Source organism: Onychostruthus taczanowskii, unplaced genomic scaffold (genome assembly GCF_017590055.1).
Source record: "Onychostruthus taczanowskii isolate IOZ18803 unplaced genomic scaffold, ASM1759005v1 scaffold27, whole genome shotgun sequence".
Lineage (NCBI taxonomy): Eukaryota > Metazoa > Chordata > Aves > Passeriformes > Passeridae > Onychostruthus > Onychostruthus taczanowskii.
Window position 1 is genome coordinate 7,721,797 of NW_024500017.1, and position 23,017 is coordinate 7,744,813.

Consider the following 23,017-nt stretch of genomic DNA (forward strand, 5'->3'; position numbering starts at 1 on the left):
AGTATTATGTCAAAGGAAGAGTATTATATTCCTCTGGCCAGCAAAGCACACGGGTTGGTTTCTCTGCGACAGAGACCTTGGCTAAGCATTTTTGGCCGGAAAGAAAAAATGTATTGTCCTGAGAGACGGACATACAGATACCCACAGTACACACCTGAACCTCCTCCAAAGTCCTCAAGTGTCACGGTTTACAATTTTGCAGACTTCGTCTTTTCAAAACAAATAAAGAAAATATAAAAAGGAAAAGAATTCTTGATGGTGCAGAAAGAATATCCATAGGAAATCAAGCTTGGTCGCACAGATACATTCTGGAGCCAGCACAATATACAAAGTTACAAAGCATTACTTGTCCACCAAATAAAGCTGAGGGCTGTCACACTTGCCTTCAGGTTTCAAGTCTTCTTTCCAGAAGCTGACAACTCATGTTAGGCATAATCACAATGGTGCCACACATGAGGAGTGCTAATGTTTGCTCATCAGTGCAAAACGTGCCATTTCCCAGAGTTTTCTAGTCATTCTCAATTCTTGTTCTCACAGAATCACAGACTGGGTCAGGATGAAAGAGAACAGAGTGGGTCATCTGGACCAACCTCTCTGCTCAAGCAGGGTCATCTCAGAGCACATGGCACAGGATCTTGTCCAGACAGTTCATGGATATCTCCAGTGAGGAGGATCTACACCCTCTCTGGGCAATCTCTGCCAGGGCTTGGTCACCCACACATTAAAGAAGTTCTTCCTCATATGCAGGTGGAGCTTCCCGGGCATCAGTTTCTGCCCATTGCCTCTTGTCCTATTGCTGGGCACTGCCAAGCAGAGCCTGGTTTGTCCTCTTGACACCTCCCTACAGACACTGACAGACATTGATGAGGTCCCCTCTCAATTTTCTCTTTCTGAGGCTGAAAATGCCCAGCTTCCTCAGCATTTCCTTGCGAGAGAGATGTTCCAGTCCCTGTGCTGGACCCACGCCAGGAGCTCCATGTCTGCCTTGTCCTGAGGAGGGAAAAGTTACAGCTCCTCCACGCCAGGAGCTCCCTGTCTGCCTTGTCCTGAGGAGGTCAGAACTGGAGACATCACTCCAGGTGAGGCAGAGGGGCAGGATCACTTCCCCAACCTGCTGGCAGGGCTCCTCCTAACACACCCCAGGACACCCCTGGCCTTGACCCCAGGGCACTGCTGGCTCATGGACAGCTGCTCTCCCCCAGGACCTTCTCCCCAGAGCTGCTTTCCAGCAGGGCAGTCCCCAGCCTGTGCTGGTTGCCCAGGTCCAGGACCCTGCATTTGCCTTTGCTGAATTTCAGACAGTTCCTATCTGCCCATCTCTCCAAACTGCCAAAGTCGTCTGGAAGGGCTGTAACTTTTCCCCTTCAATCCTTTCCCTCCCAAAAGAGTTTTAATTTTTTCACCAACCTATGTAAGACTTGCTGCTATAAATTGTTTCCCTAGGAAGAAACATTATTTAGTATGCTGTGATTATTCAGATTTTACACAGTACAAACACCTAGATCCATAGGAGTACACAGCAGTACAGAGCAAGGGGAGTTCATCTCCCCACCACTGGTGTGGTGAGAGCCCAATGTGCAGAGTAATTTCTGATGGCTGCATGAGGAGGCAGCATGGGTAGCTCAGATGCAGGTTCTTCAGCAATGTCCATTGGGATTTATATGGATTGCACCAAGTTCCTCACCACAAACCCTACCTGAGTAACAATTCTCAGGGAGAGGGAAGCAGCAGAGTGGAAAGCAAGAACCCTAAAACATACCAGGCTCAAATCAGTGGCTTAAGCAGCTGGTTACTGGTAATGAAACAGCAGAGTTTTCACTATATAAAATTTATAAATTTATTTTTTTGTAAAAATCCAAAGAGCACGAAGACATCTCACTCAAAATACTGGTAAATCAAACCACACTTAGAAAAATGAAAGCTGATTTTATTATCTTATCCACAGCCAATCATTTGACATGAACATGCATACGTAATTTTGCTACGCACACACCACAGTTTAACGTTAGTTATTAAAGGTTAAACATACAACATACATCCTTACAAAAATGAGTCAAAATGCAAACGTAACTTTTAAACAAAACAGTTTTTACTCATTTAAAAAAACTTTTGTGTTGGGTACCATTTTGTACAAACACAGTTAATTTAAACAAATCTGCTTTTAGTTTCCTCATGGTTCCACATGAAAATAAGCTGCAATAGAAAATGAAGTCATCAAGGGATTTTTAAATAGCAGAAGTAGGCAGTCTTGCCATGCAGAAGAAGCAATATTAAATATTAGTTTTTCAAAAAAAGAAAAAAACCACAAGTTTAAAAATATTTAGTTCAAGTCACAAATCTTTCCCCAGTACAGAGAAATCCAAATGCAACGCATAATTAGCTGCCACTTAGGATGGCTATTCTGAAAAGTAGAAATACTTCCAGAATTGATAAATTTCATTGATTTGGCACAGAAAAGAAGTCTGAGCTTACTTAGGTACAAGAAAGTGATTAAAAAAAAGTAAACAGGAAGAGAGAAAATAAAAAGCAAGAATGAACGAGATAGTAGTTGCAATCACTAAAAAAAAAAAATCTGTGCATCTCAGTCATTGCAGAATACTGTCTACAGCAGGTGCGAATTCCAGGTAATTGTTATTGCAACATGGATTTAATTTGCTTGGAGGTAGTCTCATCATTCAAATGCTTTGTTGTGTACCTAAACACAGAAATAAAAATCAAGATGAACATAAATGCTATTGCACTTCAGCTCACAAATGTGTAATTTCTTTGTTTATGTCTCAACCTGACTGTACCAGAGCAAAACCCTCAGCCATAGATCATCACCCACTCCATGGTCACCAAGAACACAAGTCAGACATTCTGATCAGAAAATGGTATTGTCAATCAGAACAAGAATCTAGCAGCCTTGCAGCAAGGAGAGCTCAAAATAAGCCTCAGCTGGACATTGCCTTTCACAGTAAGCTCACAGCATCACTGGTGACAGGTAATTATCAATCAGACTAACTCTGAGGGCTCTGCCCATGGGAAACATCTTCAAATACGACAGCTCGAGGAACTCTTCTCCATAAGTTCCAGTGACCAAACCTTCCCAGGATTCCTCAATGACAATGGACTAAATCTGTTTTCAACCTAATTTCCTGCTTAGTTAAGTGACTATACTGCTGAAACTGAAGAGTATACACATGTGCTTATTTCAGCTCCTTCCCCTTTCAAAATTTTCTAGGATAATAGTACACTTTTAAATCACTATAAAAAAACTAGCTATCTCTATTTTTTGAACATATCCTCACTTTGCGTGATTAATTTTCCTATCTTCCTTCCTAACTAATTTAAAAGCAAATAAAACTTACTTTGTAATTTAAATTTTAACATGTTAAATTAACACTTCCATTGTTAGCCACAACTGCAGTACTATTTTACTTGTACACTTGATAAATATTTAATGACTTTTTAGTTTGGAAGTTAATAACACTGTAGATTTCAGCACTTTTTGGTAATTCATACTTTCAACAAATAAGCAGCCTAAGGTTTTCTGAGATCCTGAAAAGTTATTGCACTTGGTATTCTGCCCATGTGAAAAAGCTGAACATGATTACAATACTCAGATGAATTTGAAATTACAAAGAGCTGATCTCCCTCCGAAATCCTATACCACCTTCCATTTGTTTTTGAAACACATTATCTGTCTCTTGGGAAAACCCAAGGACTTCTCACTCCTCCAGAATCAAAGACTTAGATTTGGACTTAATTTGTCACAATGACATCTGTTTTCATCACATGCGCACACAGCAGCTCACCCCTGCATCTCCTCCTAACAATTCCAAACATGGTTTAGAAATGATTCAAATATCCTACACAGAGAGTAATCAAATGTACAAAACCAGGACTGTACAGCATCCATGCATGGAAAGGGTTGGAGCAGGAAAGCACAGCTTGAGAGCATGGACTGGATTTCTACTGCTAACCACAAAGTTAACTGTGCAGTTAACCAATGGTTAATGTCACTGCTTAGTGCAGTGAGCACCTGAACTACACCTTCCTTGTACTTTCATAGTGTCAGCAATGATGGGAAAAATGGGCTATTAGTAAAGACTGGTGATCATGGCAGCTGCAATCACAATAAACTAGTCAGAAATAAATATTAATGCAGCATTTTCCCTCTAGAAGCCAGTGTTTTTACTGATCACCATCTCAAAGACTGATCACATTATGAAGTTCAGAGATGAACATGATTTTAGCATAAAAATAATCACATGAAGTTTCAAATTAGGAATTGATTTTTTAAATTTTAACTAACAATCTGAATCAACTTTGCAAAACAACCCACCTACAATACCACATTATTTAACTCCTTACCACATCATGACACAAAAAATAAAAAGAGGGCAAATGAAATTAAAGCAGCTTCACTACAGATAAGGAAAACAAATCACAACTGCACAATTTCAGACAAGACAAACTAAAGCTTACACATTCCAAGAAAGCCCATGAGTAACAACACCCAGTTACAGTTATTTGTTACCAAAGTAATGACACTTTTCCAAGCAAGGACAGGAACAAAGACCTCAGCTGCCTGTCACATTTTTGCACTTTTTGCCACTTCTCCCATGCTGGACACCCACACAACAAACATGTGACTGACTACAGATACAGCTTTACAACCCAAATTAGCAGGTTTTAGATTTAATATACTGAATTATTAATTTTTCTTTACTTCTCCAATTAATGTGGCAAATTCTTGTCTCATCTATTCTACAGCAGAGACTCATGCCTTTAGTTCTTTCTGAAAAGGAACAATTTCTAGTTACTTACCATGCCATACTGACTCATTCTTAACCTGCATGCATGGAAAAGGTTATCTTAGAATGAACAACTGCAAATTCATAACCCTGTTAAAACACAGAGGCTTCTTCACACATCCTTAAGACCCATTAGAAGAAAAGGCTGCAATAATTACATTCACCTTTCCCTGTGACAGTCACTGAAAACTTTGCTGTAAAGAAAACACCCTGGACAATTCATGAAAATTCACATCAAAACATTAAAAAACCCCAAGAAACAAAAAGGAGTACCTGAGAGCATTTAGAAGGCCTTCTACACTGTTAGGAGGCTGGTCTTTAAGAACTTTGATGCATCCTTTCATCTAGGAGTTAAAAAAATTACCGTTTTTTGCATACTAATACCTTCTGATTTTACAGGAATGTTTTATATTCAGGATGTAAAAGATGAAATATAATTATTTAAAAATAGCAGTAGTGTAAAGACATTTTCTGGATATTAGAAAGGAATTAAGCTTTTAGTATTACATCTTCCTATCACAGACTGGCTTAGCCACTTAAAAAGCTGAATCAAGTGCATCCTCAGCAACTTTGCTGATGACCCCAAGCTGAGTGGTGTGGCTGACAGTCTGGAGGGGAGGGAAGGCATCCAGAGGGACCTGGACAGGCTGGAGAGTGGAACCTGTGAACCTCATGAAGCTCAACAACTCCAAGTGCAAGGTCCTGCAATTGGATCAGGGCATCCCAAGCCCAAACACAGGCTGGGCAGGGAATGGACTGAAAGCAGCCCTGAGGAGAAGGGCTTGGGGGAGCTGTTGGATGAGAAGTTCAACATGACCCAGCAAAGTGCTCTGGCAAGCCAGAAAGCCAACATTGTCCTGGGCTGCAGCAAAAGAAATGCGGCCAGCACAGCAAGGGAGCTGATTCTCTACCTCTGCTCTGCTCTTTTAAGACCCCACCTGGACCTAGCTTTGTGTCACCAACAGAAAAATGACATGGCTGTGCCAGAGCGAGTCCAGAAAAGTCATGAAGATGATCAGAGGGCTGCAGCACCTCTCCAGTGAGGAAAGGCTGAGAGAACTGCAGCTGCTCAGCATGGAGAATGCTCTGGGGAGACCTCAGAGCACCTTCCTGTGGAATGGACTGAAAGCAGCCCTGAGGAGAAGGGCTTGGGGGAGCTGTTGGATGAGAAGTTCAACATGACCCAGCAAAGTGCTCTGGCAAGCCAGAAAGCCAACATTGTCCTGGGCTGCAGCAAAAGAAATGCGGCCAGCACAGTACGGGAGCTGATTATCTAACTATGCTCTGCTCTTTTAAGACCCCACCTGGACCTAGCTTTGTGTCACCAACAGAAAAATGACATGGCTGTGCCAGAGCGAGTCCAGAAAAGTCATGAAGATGATCAGAGGGCTGCAGCACCTCTCCAGTGAGGAAAGGCTGAGAGAACTGCAGCTGCTCAGCATGGAGAATGCTCTGGGGAGACCTCAGAGCACCTTCCTGTATCTAAAGGGGGCTACAAGAGAGCTGGAAAGAGACATTTTACAAGCACATGTAGTGGTAAGATGAGGGAGAATGCCTTTGGACATTGTGGCTGCCTCATCCCTGGAAGTGCTCAAGGCCAGGCTGGACCGAGCCTGGAGCAACCTGGTCTAGTGGAAGGTGTCCCTGCCCATGCCAGGGGGGCTGGAACTGGATGATCTTTAAGGTCCCTTCCAACCCAGACCATTCTATGATAACTTCAGCGAATGCAACTTTCAAGCTCTGCTTTATCAACCTCAAAAAAAAAAAAAAAAATGGAACTGTGAGCAAAAATACATGTTTATCATAAATCCATTAAGAACTATTACATTCAGCCAGTGAAATAATGACCAACTGTAATTAATACAATGGGATAAGACTCCATTTGAAATAACCACAAAACCACACAGTAACAGCATGTGTTCCACAGACTTACTATCTAACAACAGTAGAAAATTAGAAACTCACAGTGTGGTGGATGGTGAACTGAGCTATTTACCAACCAGTGAGGAACAAGCCAGGGGCCATTGTTACTTTCTGATCTGGATCTTTCATTGCAACCACTGCTTACAAGTATTTCTAGACACTACCTGAATTACATAAAAACAGATTTTTCATGACCCACTTACCTGTCTGAAGTAGTATTAAAAAGCTGCATAGAAGTTTGTATTTCTCACTACATAAACACACATTTTTACTCACAGCTATGTGTTTAGCACCAACCCAGTGTATACACCTGCTACTAGAATCTGCAAGACAGAATAGGAGCCTACACAAAATTTAAATTCTCAGGAGATTATTTAGCAACAGTAAACTTACATCAATTTTTGAAGTTTTGGCAAAAGCGCCCACCGGATGCACGTGGTCATAGAGTATGATGACACCCACCATTACCCTCAGACAGAATGATACTGTTTCCTCATTTGTAAACCTGCTTCTGTATTCACTGCAATTTAAAAACACAGCTTATTATCTATGAAACACAAGATAACAGTACATACTAGTAACACCCTAATTAAGATTAAAGAGAAAAAATCCACTGTAAATCCTCAGAGAAAAAAAAACAAACCAACCCAACCAAATCTATGAACCCCAAACTTTTGAGTTTTCTTTATTCCTTTCAATAACCTGCCAAAAGTCAGATGCTTGTTTAGAAAGTTACCTGAAGATTAATAAAAATTCTCAAACCTAAAACCATCACTATTTTTAAATTTTTATTTTAAAAAATGAAAATTTAAGAAGATTGAAACAATACATACTAACTTTATCTTCAGTGCTTCCTACACTTTTCTCTGCCACTTTCTAATACACACCTGAAGTTCTGACTTAGAGGAAAAAGGAGAGGCGACTGGACAACCTTTAACTGCTTTTTAAAATGGAACAGTCCATTCCTAAGAAGAGTAAGAGTATAAATGCTTGGAGCTCTTAATGTACTCCAAAACAAACATCCTGTGGTATTTGGACAGAAACTTATTTTAAAAGACAGAGCTCATGCCCCTGTAATTTTACCAACACAAAACTATTTAGAATAAGAAGAAACAGATTAAAAAAAAATAACCAAAGATTTGTGTGACTTTGGTCATACTCCCAGTGCCTCTCAAATGTACAGAAGACAACTGATTGCCTTCATGCCTAGAAGTTGCCTCTTAATTCCCCTGAGAGGAGCACTGTCATTTTTTTAGAGCAATCAGCCAGGGCAGGCAGCAAGGACACAATGCCCAGTGCATTGCCCACAGCCCCTCTTTCAGGAGACCCTAGGCAATCATGCTCAAATAGCCTACTTCTCTGAATAATACATGAGAAAACCACTTATAAAGAGTGCCAAGAGGTTGTCTAGCTTCCATAGCCGTTCTATTTTTAAATATTAATATGTTCAGAAAAGTAGACTGCACGATTTCCGTGGCTGGCAAAATGAAACAAGGTGGTTTCATGTCAGTGTAAACAGCTAGGCTGGTAAAAAGGAAACATCACGGTTCCTAATCACTCCAATTATATTTCTTTCATGCATCACAAGTCGGGTCTGAAACAGAGAGGTGACTCACACCCAACCCAAGCAGTGTTGGTACTCACGGGGTTTCCAGCATGACCCTGCACACACTGGCCATGGTGCTTAAGCAGTCTGTTGTATTCTCTATTGGTAAATTTTTATTCTGCAAAAGAAGGTGAACAGTTTCCACAGTTCAATTACTGTTAAATATTATACTACAAAACCCAAGTCAAATCAGTTATCTGCTGGCATAGCAATGTGGAGCAATTAAAAACATCAACAGAACTGTGGTAAGTCAGGTAGTCTTGCACTGTTGGTTTTAAATGTTATCATATAGACTAGCAATTTACAGAGCAAAGGCTACCACATGGGTTTTGCCTGCTTGTTTGTAGCCAAGGAACTATGCCCCTGACATGACTGACTTTTGGAAAGTTTTGAAGGAATCATCATCTAATATGCTCGTTCAAAGACAAAAATTTCTATAGCCAACTATATTCACCTGCTGTAAGAGCGAAACTTAAAAAGTGTGGCAGACAACCATCACAAATAAATGTAAAATAAGAGGACAGTTTCCTTAAGGTATTTCAAGCATAAAGCAGAACTCAAGGGGAAAAAATATTAAAAGAAAGATGTAACTTCGCATAAATCATGTAATGCAAAATTATTTTCTACTAAGAAATAGTGAGCATTCTTTGCATTTAAGCCAAAAATCATCACAGTTACCAGAAGGCAAGTACAGTACTTGTAGTGATTGGAATTTACAATCAATATTTACTTAGGTAGTCAAGGGTAAATAGGGGTGTGTCAACATACTGAAATTCTTTTCTAGTTCAGGTTCCTTCTCCCTTTTGCAAGAATGTAATATACTTGACTTTACACAGTGTAACAAGAGAGTCTTGGGAAGGAGAAGAGGCAGCTACATTTCTATTCCATTCCCTATTTCAAGCAGAGAGAATCAAGCCGTTTCCCTTTCAATTTTCTGAAATTTCTGCTCTAAACCACCACCACAGTGCAAGCAAAATACCTGCCTCAGTTCCCTGCTTGAGGAAAGCCATCACTGCTGCTGTGACACTATCCACTAAATTTTGGGGATGTATACACAATGTGCCTGGCTGGAGTTCCTAACTCTCCGGCATGTGGGAAAGACACATTACATTTTTTGAGGCTCCAAACCCCAAGTTTTATTCCTAGATGCCAGGTTAGGCCTGGTGCAGGTTGTGTTGCCCATTATGTTTGGCCTTGCAGTGCTGTGAAGTACATTATCCAAGCCATATAAATTTATACTCTTACCTCTGACACAAACTTTGTTGTGGCATCACTTAAGGTTTTCAACATTGGCGTCGCCTCAGCGTAAAATAAAGACATTCTGTTTGCCAACTCATTATTTACTTCATTTTCTCCCTCTGCCTAAAAAAACAGAAGAAAGGGTTTAGTTGCTCTGTACATGAAGAAGAGAGGTGGTAGCAGAAGACTACATTTCATCTTATCCAAGGGTTACCTACTGGGACATTGTTAATCCTCATACGGCTCAGAGTTCTTCTATAGTAGCTGAAGTCATTCTGTATAGCAGGATTTGTCATCTACGTGGATATGGAAGAAAGAGAGTTGTGACAAATTCAAGAAAAGTAAGGACAAGTTTTCATAAAATGTAATACACACAACAAGAAAATATTCAACTTCCTGAAGTGCAGCAAAAAGACCTGTGACATGTTTGGAACTTGTAAGCACAACATAAAGCTTTCTGGTTTCTCAGATTCAGAACAAGCTCTAAAAGGAATGAGAAAAGAAACAGTCTCCTAAATACAAGTTGGAAATTAGTAGGTTGAAAAAAATTGCTTTGCTAATTTGACTCCAAGGATCAGACCAGCAAATTAATTATAATTTTAGCTTAGTTGTTTGCACATAGGAAGAAAATAGACAGACTATTGGTGTACACAAGCTAAAAGCAAAAGCATTATCCCAAGAGATATGGCAAATTTGGGTGAAGAAACATGATTAATGTGAACTGAAATACAAGTGCCTAAAGCTAATAGGGTATTTCATCTGCTTTCCAGTTTAATCTTACTCTAGGTCACAAGAGGAAGCCAAGCATATTGGATATTTGAGTATCCACTGCACATTCTATCCCAGAACAGAACACAATCCAGATTACTTCAGTAAACACACTTGGCTTCTTTTTCTAGCCCTCCTGATTACAAGCTCTTACCTTGAGCTCATCAAATCGGAGTGTAAAGTGAAGAATTTCTGCAAACTGCTTAGCAAGAGCCTGCTCTCGCTCCAGGTGCTGCGTTGGGGAGTACGGAGTGCTCGTCAGGGCGCCCAGCAGGCCCCGCAGTCCTGCCTCTGCAAGCACAGGAGACGAGTTTGCAACACACACCTGCACCTGCTCCTTGTATCAGTACTGGCTGATATGCTGCATGCTAGACTTCAAATATACAGCTGCCAAAATGCATGGTGATTAATAATAAAGGGACTTGATGAATTGCTCATCTACGTGTCTACTGCTGTCATATTTACATACAAACTGCTGTACAGACTGGGTCTCATCAGCACTGACAGCCACAGAAAAAAAACTTCTTGAAAAGTTCTACTCAGCTTTGTCTGCAACATTTGTGTAGAACATGTTTCAATAACCTGTGTTAGCAGACTTCAGCCTTTAGCAGAACACAGAATTCAAGAGGCACATAGCTGTAAGCAGAAGTCACGCCTTATTTAAAATAAATTTATAATCCAGCTTCCTGTTCATCTTCTTGAGAAAAATACCTCAATCATTTTAAAAAGCAGAACTTGCCTGCAACAAGTTTCCATGTTTTAAACAGATTTTTTACAAACTATGTTAATAAATTTGATTAGAAGTGAGATAACAACAGAAAGCTGGTGAAAAAACAAGTCTCATAGGTTTTATCAGCACAGCCATCATATCAGTGAGTTTCAGAAGAGGCTTGAAGCACCATCTCAAGTATTGCACGTGTATGAACCAAGATCAGGCATTTCCACACAGCAAATAATTTCTGGTGTTTAGGGAGGAATAATACAGTCTCTTTTAAGTATTCTTGGTATCAGAAAAACTGACAAAATTAATTCCTGATTATTTAGTTCACTAATTTCCAGACAATCAGCTGGTTACTGCTTTCCTGAGTTACTAAAGGAGCAGAGGAAGAGCAACAAGGATGATCCCATTCATTCTCCCCTCTCAGACATCCCACTGAAGCAAGATTGCTGTCATCCAGTGTAAGGAGGAATCTGTGCAATATGAGCTCTTTTCCACAAAGGAGTTGGCCTAGATGTGATCACATCTGAATATGTCAAATATACTAATAAATTAAGACAAAAAAAAACCCTACGTTAACACCTTTCCACTTACCTAGTCTTTGAGAAAATTCATAGAATTTCTTTAGTTTGCCTACTAGTGGAACAACTGCACCCCATGCCTTCTCTTGCAGCTTCTCATCATTTGGATGCTGTATTGCCTTAAATTAAAAAAAGAGAGGAAAAAAGTATGCTTGGATTGGGAATAACTGATGCACTGCTGACAAAACAACCCCAAACAACAAAACACAAAAAAACCAGAACACCTATGCAAGACAATTGTTTGAAGAGCTAATAATTAAATATCTAGCTACTAAGAAGTTTTCAGTTGAGAGACAAGCATGTACTAACCCATGTCTGCTCCAAAAAGGTCTAAAAATTTGTGTTGAAAGTAAGCATCCTGAACAGGAAAACAACTTGGAGAGAGTATAAAGAAATGGTTAAAAATCAAATTACGCAGATAAGAAAATTTACATAACCAGACGTAGTTAATTAAAATTAACAACTTTACTGTGCTTACTCCAAGCAAAAAAAAAAAAAAAATAGTGATCAAAGCCTCATCTTAATATTGGTATCTATCACTAATTCCGAAATTTGCAAAGAAAAAAAATTGCTGTGAAATTCAAGCTAACTATTACAGCAGGAACTTTTAAGCATAATCAACAACATAAAGCACCACCAGTACACAGAATATACCACAGCTTTGAAGGACATATTTATAGACTTTGTCTTTACAGTAAACTTCCCAGACATATAATAACTTAAATTCAACCTCACCAGTTAGCAACTGAAAATATACTAAGAAAACAGAAATTAAAATGGTCATAACCTTCCTGCAGAATTTTCACTGTCAAGTTCTAGATTTCAAGAACTGTTTCAGTCAACCATGGGCTGTGGTTTGCAGCACACTCCTCTCTGGTCCTAGAAAGTTCCCTTCCTGCCATGTCTACCTCCTCTCAGAGGAGTATCTCTCATTTCTCCATGGCATCTGCACACACACATTCCTGCCTGATCCTGCAGCCTGTCCCTGAATGTGCTCCTTCCTTGAAGAACAAGTAAGCTGTCTCCCCTCCTAAGGGTTTTGTGTGACACTGTCATCCTTCTTAAACCTACCTTATCAATTCCATGGAGAGAAAACCTCTCAAACCTGAATGGCTTTGAGTATCTCAAATTGCCATGGAGTGAATAGAGACTCCTCCTATCTAATACTATTTCCTAAGGACATGTTACAGTGAATAACTCCTTCATTCATGAGCAAAGCAGCCCCCATTGCTGCATGTGAGAAAGAAAGAAAGGGGGTTGGGAGAATATGTATTCCACTCTTTATTAAACAAATGAAAATTTGAGTGACATTCTGTACAGGGACTTACTTCTGTTCCAAACATCTTCTTTAGTAAATAAAAGCCAATTAAAAGGGAGTGAAAATGAGATGCCTTTTGTGTTAGGATTACCAAACCAGGCTTCTCCAGTTACCATACAAGAGGATGTCTACACTATTCAGAATTGCACTGTAGTTACACCACACTCTTTACAGATTCGCTATTTATTCAAGAAGAGCTTATGTGGGAACACAAAGAAAAATCAAATTAATAATACCCCCAAAACTCTGAGAAGCATCATTTGCTATTACATATGTGGATTAATATGATTGAAACAAGCAACATCTGTTTTGCTGTTAAAAAGAAACATTCCAGAGCAGAAATTCAAGACAGTGATTTTAAAAGACAACATGCTCTGCCAAAACAGCTCCTGCAAGCAAAGTTAAACCCCAGCAGTATTTGGTTAGGATCAGACAATGAACAACCACAGGCTGTGCACAATTGAAACACTCTAGCTCACCTCTCGTATTTCATGGCCAGCTCCTCTATATGACTGCAAGTCTTCCAGTATTCCTTCTGCATCCTTTAACACTACATTCACCTGATTATAAATTTCCTTTTCAGATTCTGTAGGTTGGGCATCTAAACAGCAGAACATATTAAATGTATATATATTTATTTTTAACAACAACATGGAATTCAATAGGCACACCATCACTTATGGGACAAATTCTTCATGCAGCAACTCATCAAGAATTTTCATTCTCTGAAGAGCTACTACATATAAGTATAAGGAACTCCAAGAGACTAACTGTATTCATTTTAGTAGTCTCTTCTTTTACCATCCCAAAAATGCACCTGGATTCTATCTTCTTGACTTAGTTAAAACTGAGTTAGGAGAAGAAATCCTGATGAGTTATCTTTATGACTATCATATAATCTCACCTTGGGGTGCAGTAGAGGCTCACTGGAAGAAACTTAAGTAAGCACTCAAAAGACACACTCACTGCAGACAGCACAGGAGGTGTCCATGTCTATTATTATCCAGAAACACTGCATCAGATTATTTTACATCTTGTCTGCCTCATCTTAAAGTGCTTGGGAAAGGAGCCATGTATTTTACTTCTAAATATATTTAATTCTCAAAACATATTCTTTACTGCACTCATTGCACAATCAGAGCTGAGAACAAAAAGACTAGTGTGAGCCTGTGAAGGGCTTTTTTCTTTTGTCCACTGTCTTTAAAGATATAAGCTGTCTCCCATTTTCTTCTAATTAGCTAAGGGCTTCCTAAAAGTATATTGGGTCATAATTTCAAAAAGCTACATGCACATCTTTAAAGAAATGTTATTCTGTAAGAAGTATGTTTTGAGAAGAATCGACAAAAGGTTTTAACCTTTAAAAACAATCACCTAGGACAAGTATCTCAGACATGGTTTACCTAAACCAATTTATTTATTCTTTTAAAATGCTGATGGAAGTTATAAGGTTAGTTCCTTTTAGATTCATATTTTAAAAATAATAAATTGTTAGTTACTAAAGCTCTTGTAAAAAAAAAAAAATCCACTTCTGTTAACATGGGCAAAATACATTATGGAATAAATATAATTGTATTTTAGACCATTATTTCCAATGCCAAAAAATGAGGGTATTAACAATAGATAATTTTTATAGGGACAGACAGAAATTCTTTAAGGACAATATATCCTCATGACTTTGTGCAGTTTGAAGAGTCTGGAAAATGTCTTTTTAGATGTGCTTTTTCCATGATCCATATGTACAACTTCCCATGGAAGTTAGGTACATCTTTACATTCGAAATAAAACTCCCACAGTATCTTAGTGTTACACACTAGAAAAACACAAGAGAAAACAAAGTTTGTATTAGGAGAAAATAAATTTCATATACATTGCCTGTCTGGATTTTGCTGTATTTTTTGCATGATACCTCTTATTTTAATGCATAGTTTAATGCATAAAGAGTGGACATTATTAGCAAATATGCCTATATATAGACCTTGCAACAGTTTAACTAGTATTTTGAGAAACATCAAGAATTAGCACAGGTTAAAAAGAACCTGGTCACTCCTTTTAAAATAAATAAATAAAAGAGCACCACATTGATTAGGCATTGAGTAAAAGTGGCCAGTGCTTTTCAGATCATCACAAAGGTCACATAATTTTGAAAGCTGCTGAAGACTGCTGTAAGAAATGAAGACAAAAAATGAGGGAAAAGAGCAGACAGGGAAGCACCAGCTGACTGGCAGCAGTTCATGCACGAACATGAAATGTTACAGTGAAATACAGACTAAGACTTGAAGCTCTGTAGCATTCCAGATTGTGCTGTTAAATAATGCAATCAAGACTTGTCACTTGGATCGTCTCACACTGAGAACATCTCCTGCCTATTTAATTTTTCATGACATTTTTTTCTTTACCCTGTGTAGTAAGGAGAGTTCATTTTTCAAGACTGGGAGGGGCAGAGCAGAAAGGCCCAAAAGAACTCCTGCTCCTCATTTCAAAACCCACCAACAAGCAGAACAGCTGAAGCACTAAGACCCTCCACATTTAGAAATGAAAATCATCTCCCAGATACAAATTTAGTGGTCTTCACTGGACAGCTGGCTAGGCAAATCAACACCATCATCACCTCTCTTAGTGCAGGATGTAAACAGCCAACCACTGTATTTCATTTTCTTAAAATGTTCCAGGAAACTTAAACCAATGGTTGATATTTAATTTGTTGGGGTGGTGGGATTTTTTAATTGTTTGTTTCGATTATTACAAACTTCTAAACATCAATCTATTTGAAACTCAAGTAGGTAGAGAGTTATTTCTTTTGGTATATATTTCATTTTTGGTCAACTTCGTCCTCTCCAATAAAAAACATCCGTAACATTTCCTCTGCCATCTCTAAAAGAGAGGTCAAATTTAAAACGCAAATTTAAATGATTTTATAATCCCTTCACAAAATATTTAAGGTGTTATTAGAATAGGGTGAAGAGGCATGATATGAAAGATCTTCAGGGCCTAATGCTGGCTGACCCAGAGCAAAATTGGTTGATTTACTTCCCAGTGCTGCTCAGGGCATTGTTGTCTGAAAGCCCATCACAGGGAAGAAAGAGGGAGAGGTCCCTTTTCCTAAGCACTGTTACCATCTTGAACAGATGGAGGCAGCATTCCCACACTGTGGGACTAGCAGCCCTCAGTAGGTACCTGAGGGCTCAAGCTACAGGACCATCACTTGAGAATCACTAATTGTGGAACTCCTCATCCCCATGGTGAGGTGCACAGAGCAGGAAAGGGAGTTGCACTTCTGGAGTTACTCTTGGCAGCTAAGAAAAAGCAGCCAGCAGTGCCAGCCATCCAAACAGAAGGATGAAGGAAATGCACAATTTCATGGATTTCCCTTCTCCCCATCCATGTAAGTTCCTGCTACAAGGTTACAACAAGGCTGTGCCTTTATCAGCAATGCTTTCCACAGAAAGAACAAACCCAGTAAGCACATCACACCTCACTCAGATGTTCTGAGGTTTGATACTGTGGCCATAGGAGCTGAGTCCTGGTTATCAGGGCAACTTTACTATTTTTAATGCAATAGTAAGAAAAGACTGAGGTTCTGCAAGTGAATTGGAGTTCGTCTTTAAATTAACTTGTGTTTAATTAAAATGTTACTGCACTAGATGCAATATACACTTAGAGTTCAGAATGCTCACACAGTAATATGTTAGAGACAGAAGAGGAGACTTGAAACAATATACAAACGCTGTTATGTGAACTAAATACTACAAGAGTGAGACAACATTCGCATGCGGGGAACACACACATTTAGTGACTATTAAAATAATATTTGGCTAGCCGACAGAACTAGTAGAGAGAGAAATTTGGGGTTAAAAGTTTACACTGCACAGCAAACTATTTAAGCTGAGATTTTTCCCAGGGAAGAACACATCAAGTCATCTGAAACTGTCTGGGACAAAACTCACAAACAAGGGGAAAATAATGCCAGACTGCTGGAGATGAAATAATTTATTAATCTCTGTTGGCATTACTATGGAGAATGCTGTCTCTGTGGCTCCTCTGAAACCTGGCCAAGTCCTCTGGAGATAATGCAGGATACTGTCAGCGCTAGCTTGATATCAGCATCTCAAAGTACACTGTATTTTAGCTACTATTCAAATCAGTAAATTTGGAAAAGATTTGCAACTGTGACAGTAAAGACACCAATTTAAAAGTTGAGCTGTAAGTTTCCCACATTTCAGGTGGCTGTTTTATGTAAACAATATTGACCTGTGCACTTTGCTTATGTTCTAATGGCACTGCACAGACTTTAAAAGAATACTCAGGAGAACTATTTGTATCAAACAGGTAAGGTGAATGACCAAAGAAAGCATAAGTTTAACCAGCGCAGAGGCAAGGAAAAACCTACAGCTCATCATATTTTTTACAGTCACACCAATCACTGGCATCAAGCACCAAGATAAACATCTGGGGGAACCTTAATGGTTAGAAGTCTAAAATTTGAAGTTTCTAGCACTACAAAGCTTTGTGAACATTAGGTTTTAGTTCTTTAAGGTCCTATGTAAGAAACAATGGAGCCTGCTCACATAAATGGATTTAAGAACAAAAGACTTCAAACTGCCTGTTATTGAGTCAGGCGTAACACAGAATTGGCAAATTTGTTTTTAATACAGAGCTTACTTGTCCTTCCACACAAAACCACAACATTAAGTATCACAAGATTAAGTGCCAAGTCTTGAAGAAAGATCTTGGCTGTGTCAAAGCCAAGATCCTGTCAAGGCAAGCTATCTGAAACAGAGGAGAAAGAAGCATGGATACACAGTATAGCAGCAGAAACAAATGCAGAACAGGGTCCAAAATGAACAAAGAACAGTCTAACAATTCAGCCATAATATAAATCACCTAATTTGACTGCATATGAAAGCATTTCATGTCAGCAACCTGCTTACTCTCATGCCAAATCCTGTTCATGCTCAAAACATGCATTTAAAAACAAAACTGACAGCTAAAAAATCTGTATTTAGCAAGAAAAAAAGGAGCATTTTTTTATTGCAATTTATTTAAGAACTATGCCTCTTCTATCCAGCTAATGTACATTTCATTTACTCCAATTAAATTTTCAGTATCTGCAGATTAAGCTGGAGCTTCACAACTCCAATGGCTTCACACATGAGTTCTCCCACTTCAACAGATTTTACCTAATATGACAATATGCAAGAATTGGTCTTAGACGAATTTTGCTTTCTGATTTTTGAGCACAGCCCTTGATAATCCTCCCTTTATGAATAATTTGTATGGCTAGCGTTTTCCAATACCAATATATTCAGAAGAGACAAGTGATAAAAAATCAACACAACAGGGTAAAAGTTTAGAGAAGTTGTAACTTTAAATGTCACTGAAGCAAAACCATATTTCTTCAAGCATTTGCTTTCATATTATAACTAATATAGAAAACTGCTACTGATTCACCAAACAACTGAAAAACAATTCAGGGGAAAAAAGATTTAATGCACCTCAAATTATCCATATCATATACTTCATCAGTTTTTTTATTACACTATTCCATTGTATTCTATTACATGGTCAAAATGTACTTGAACATTAATCTTCTTATTTATGCTTGCTGATGTACAGCTGGCTAAAGAAACAGCACATCCCAAAAGAAAGTAACTAAACATGCATAGCAGAAGCCAGCAACACTTACCTGCCATTCTTAGGCTATACTGTACCATGCAACAAAAACCAAAAGCAGAAATACTGACATATGTGAACCTTCTAGAACACCTGGCATTGATCAGACAAGCTACATGCCTCTTCTTTTCAAAATCAATTTCATCCCTGTACATGTTGAGACTCCCTTTTAAGAAGGCATGAGGTTAAATTTCAGTGCCAGATCCAGTAAGGTTCACATATATAACTTTTAACATGGTGGTGCTGGAGCTATGAATAGCTGTTGTGAGCCAGTCCGTCTATGCAGCATTATTAAGTCACATTGGAAGTGATGAGAATCAGGTTTCATTTTCAGTTCTTCCTTTAAGGAGCATGGGACAAAACTCACAAATTGGAGTAAGTCAGTTGCAACTTCGGTAAGTCTTCTAATAATTACAACTATTCTTAATATGTTGATTAAAAGTAGGCCGAATTTTGGTTTAAAAAACAAGAACCAAATCAGGTTTCAACAGTAAATGTAATTTGAAAGCCCTTTCTGAAACAAACATTTTATGTTTTAGGACCTAAAGATATTTTAGAACAGGTTATTGCTTTTGACCAAAGTTCACTGAACAATTATCCATAGCTCAGGCATGCAAAGCAGTTAGAAGGGTGGCAAAATGAAAACATACATTTAGTACACGACAAATGCAGTCTACTGCAGGCAAAGAGTAATAGATATATAAAATCATCTTCTCACTTTCAAAATCAAGGAAAAAATTTGGCCCCTGCTCAAGGTCTGTGCATGTCAAAACTTTTAGAAGGTTCCCCATGTTAAGGTACCTGCCAAGACAAGAATGAGAGAAAAGAAAATTTTCTTTTTATAAGAAAGAACAGCCCAAATGTAGTTGATTGAAGCAGTGGGAAAAGAAGACCAGAGAGCTCCATCAGGTACGAACCCGTCCTTCAGGCTGGGTGAAGGAACATCTCCACCTCGAGGAGGCACAGCTGGTGACCCCAGCAGTGCAGCTTTCCTGTAGGAAGTGAGCGTGTCACCAACATCCTCACAGCTGCCCCTTTGGGAAAGGGGCAGAATCCAACCAAAGCCTTTGCCAGGGACTGTTCTGTCCCAGTACACCCTAGCACCAGTGTCCTGAGCAGGAGTACTGCCTTGAGGGCCAAGTAACAGATTTGAAAGCATTAGCCATGCTAGATTTTAACCTGATGGGACAGCAGAAGGAAAGAGCTTTAATTTTGTCAGCCCTTATAATTATGTCAGAAGGCCATCATAGAAAACCACATCATGATACATCATTTCAGTGTGCAGAAAATGCTAACAGAGATATGCCACAGACCTTTTACACAAGGTGCTTAAAACATCTGAAACTCAAACAGTTTCTCTTCAGACTTTCGGATGTAAAAAAAAAAAAAAAAACCACATTAACTGCACGATGAATGACCAAAGCAGGATCAGGAATGATTTAGCACTCACTCTTGTGTACGAGAGGATTACAGTGGACAACTGCTCAGCACAGATTACTATGGCATACTGACAGAACTTCTCATTTCATGATTACTTGATTTGCAGGCAGATGGATGGACATCACTGACCACAAAGACCCAAAATGACTAAGCACATGGAAAGAAAATTTACACAGCAGCATGATGGTGGCTTGGCTACTACTGGAGAGGGGGAAAAAGGGGAAAAAAAAAAACAGAAAAACCACATGCAACTCTTTCCAATTCCAACTTTGCAATTGAGTCCCCTGGCCTTCACTGCAGCAGGTATAAGCAACCCTACTGTTACCATTTGAAATGCACCAGCTGTGAAGGGCTGAGAGACTTACTTTCAAAATCCAAGAAAAAATGTGCTGCATTGTGGTCTATGTCCCTGGTTAGCACCTTAATGAGATTACCCATGCCAGCAAACCTAAAAATAAAAATGGCAAAATAATTTAGTTCCAATAACCATTTCCTATTTTAAGTACACGCCTGGGTCTCACTGGAGCAGGGCTCCCATTGTGTTTTGCACTCTGGATTCACTTCAGGTGGGAAGCAGAACCTGTGCACTGTATAGTGCATTTCCATGCCCCTTCTTCTTAGAGAGCAGTGATTGTTGAAAAACTGGAAAAGTTATAATCTTTGACGAAAATAAAGATGTGAATTACTGGCTCTTTTTCATTCTATTTAATACATATAAAGAACACGTGACTTGTGATGACTGAGATATTATTTTGTGTAACTGCAGCACTCAGTGCCAAACAAACCCATTATTGTTTAGGACAAAAAGGAACCTCAAATGTACGTGGTGTCATCACAGCACTTTTTTACTACCTCACTGTAATCTAAAACAGATTTCAGAAAGCCTCTCAGTAGTAGTCATCTGTGGCCAATGAACAGTTTCCCCATTAAATCACAGAGTCACAAGCAAAACAAAAACTGGACTTTTCCAAAACCAGGAGAAAAATCAAGTTTCAACAGTTCTTCTTATGTTTGATGTCACATCCCAGCTAAAAGAAATGAAAAGTGGAAGAAAAATTAAATAGTTGTTAGATTAGTTGAGATCAGATAAATTATCAAAACAGTTTCAAATGTTACCACAAGTTTCAGAAATCAATACCTGCAGTTGGAGTATGAAAACTGCACTTCATAACAAAGCAGCCTTTTCATTAACCCTCCCCATCCCTCTGTAAGCCATATTTTACAGAGGCTGAAAATATACCTACTAACTATTGCTCTGAAATGCTAAGAGCTCACTAGAGCGCTGCTGCAAGACAAGCAAGACACACCCAAAAATCTCATCCCAAATTATTTAAGAATAAGCCATGAACAATCTGACATTTGAATTCAAGGACAAAATATTTTAAAAATCAATTTTCAAATTAGTTTAACTATACCAACAAACAAGTATATGCTCTATTTTTTCCTGATTTTTACTTTTACTGAAGAATCATGTTCACCTGGAGGTAAGATAGCATGACACCAAGAATCATTACTTTATTAGGAGTCAAGGAAACTGAAACAGTGTGAACTCAAAACAAAATGTTTGGCAAAACAAATTTTCAGAACCTGTGCTGAGAGAATTTCTTGGTCAAACTAAGAACAGCATACAATTTATTTTGTGGGATCTGCAAGATTCAGCAACCAAACAAAGCTTGAGAAAGAAGGGGCAATTAATCCCAAATTTCTGAAAATAACGCAAGTCTTTGCTCTAACAACTTCTACAGAATGGCCAAATGACTGTTAAGAATCTTTGACTTTTAGCACTGTGACTTGGAGTGTAACCCAGGTGACCACGGGTTAGCAGCGTGTCACCAGGAGGTGTGCGCTGGCTTTTTCACATGTTCAACCTTCTCCTTGAAACTCAAGGAAATGCAAGACCTGCTTACTAATAACTTAAACTTATTTCCTACAAATTCAGATCACACGTCTCAGACTGTGAGAAGCGCCTATTAAGTCAGGGAATTTTCAAATTAGGGTGTCCAGCTGAGAGACTCTTCTTAAAAACTAATCCATTAACACATAATTCTTCAAAGAGGCAGCTACTCCAGGACCTCCTGTTCCATAGCATGGCAAACTCTTTTAAAGCTACAAGTGCACCAATGATGTGTAAACACACAACAGTAGAAAGCAGAGAAATCACTTTTCCATATCTCTCAAGTGTGTTCTGTAACACAGGACTAAATAAGCCACTTTGTATTTCAGGGTTTTCCAGATTATGAATGTTCTTCTTGTTGGGGAGCAGACAGAGGCATCCTTAAACAAATATTTTCAACAGGGCCAATAAAAAAAACAGAAGTAGAAGCCGCATAATGGTGACCCAGTTTACAGACTCAGATTTAAAAACCAAACCTCCATCTCAGAACAGCATATTACATATTTCAATTCCAACATTAACATCAAGCAGCAAACATGTGGCAGTGAATAGTGATAATGGCCTAAAGAGAACTCCTATACCTGCAATTACTGCTGTGTTTCAGCTGCACCATCCCCTCCTCCAACAAAATATTCTCCATATCTCAAAAAAAAGCCTCTGTGTAGGCTTTGCCTTTTTTTTGATATTAACCAGACTCCAAAGAGTTTACAGACTCATGCATGTGGCTTAAATATTGGATAACATTACTTGTGAAGGTCAGAGTAGGGGCATGCTTATAGGGTTGAAATATTTTGAAGCTAAGTTCACAAAAGAGCATGGAGGCACTGCAGAACAGATTGTTTCACCGAGCACCTACCATCTCCTAATACGAGTAGGGAGTTGGGGACTCGGTTTTGCAATACAAATATCTCCATCCCTCAGGAAAGTTTGCCATGAAGAGTATATGGTTTCTTCTCCAGGAGTTAAGTTTAACAAAGAGAGAAGCATAATACAAGTTTTGGCACAATTGAATGGTCAGTGCAATATTCAAGCAGAAGATGCAACTGATCTAAAGGTAACGG

The 23,017-nt window shown here is 38.9% G+C and overlaps 1 protein-coding gene across 6 annotated transcripts in view; it reads right to left on the bottom strand.

The window, feature by feature from the left end:
* Window positions 1–1,823: 1,823 nt before the first annotated feature.
* CYRIB (CYFIP related Rac1 interactor B) overlaps window positions 1,824–23,017 on the bottom strand; it is a 74,897-nt gene continuing 53,703 nt past the window's right edge. For 3 of the 6 annotated variants that reach the window (XM_041407608.1, XM_041407609.1, XM_041407607.1), the window contains 10 exons: window positions 19,341–19,423; window positions 13,432–13,553; window positions 11,648–11,753; window positions 10,490–10,626; window positions 9,786–9,863; window positions 9,574–9,690; window positions 8,367–8,446; window positions 7,116–7,242; window positions 5,073–5,143; window positions 1,824–2,695 (listed from right to left, as the gene is read on the bottom strand). In XM_041407608.1, coding sequence (XP_041263542.1) covers window positions 2,632–2,695; window positions 5,073–5,143; window positions 7,116–7,242; window positions 8,367–8,446; window positions 9,574–9,690; window positions 9,786–9,863; window positions 10,490–10,626; window positions 11,648–11,753; window positions 13,432–13,553; window positions 19,341–19,413 — 975 coding nt within the window. In that variant the 5' untranslated portion in view covers window positions 19,414–19,423 and the 3' untranslated portion in view covers window positions 1,824–2,631. Of the gene's footprint in view, window positions 2,696–5,072; window positions 5,144–7,115; window positions 7,243–8,366; window positions 8,447–9,573; window positions 9,691–9,785; window positions 9,864–10,489; window positions 10,627–11,647; window positions 11,754–13,431; window positions 13,554–19,340; window positions 19,424–19,539; window positions 19,797–20,427; window positions 20,511–23,017 lie in introns of those variants that run through there. The other 3 variants (XM_041407610.1, XM_041407612.1, XM_041407611.1) reach the window with 3 other exon arrangements.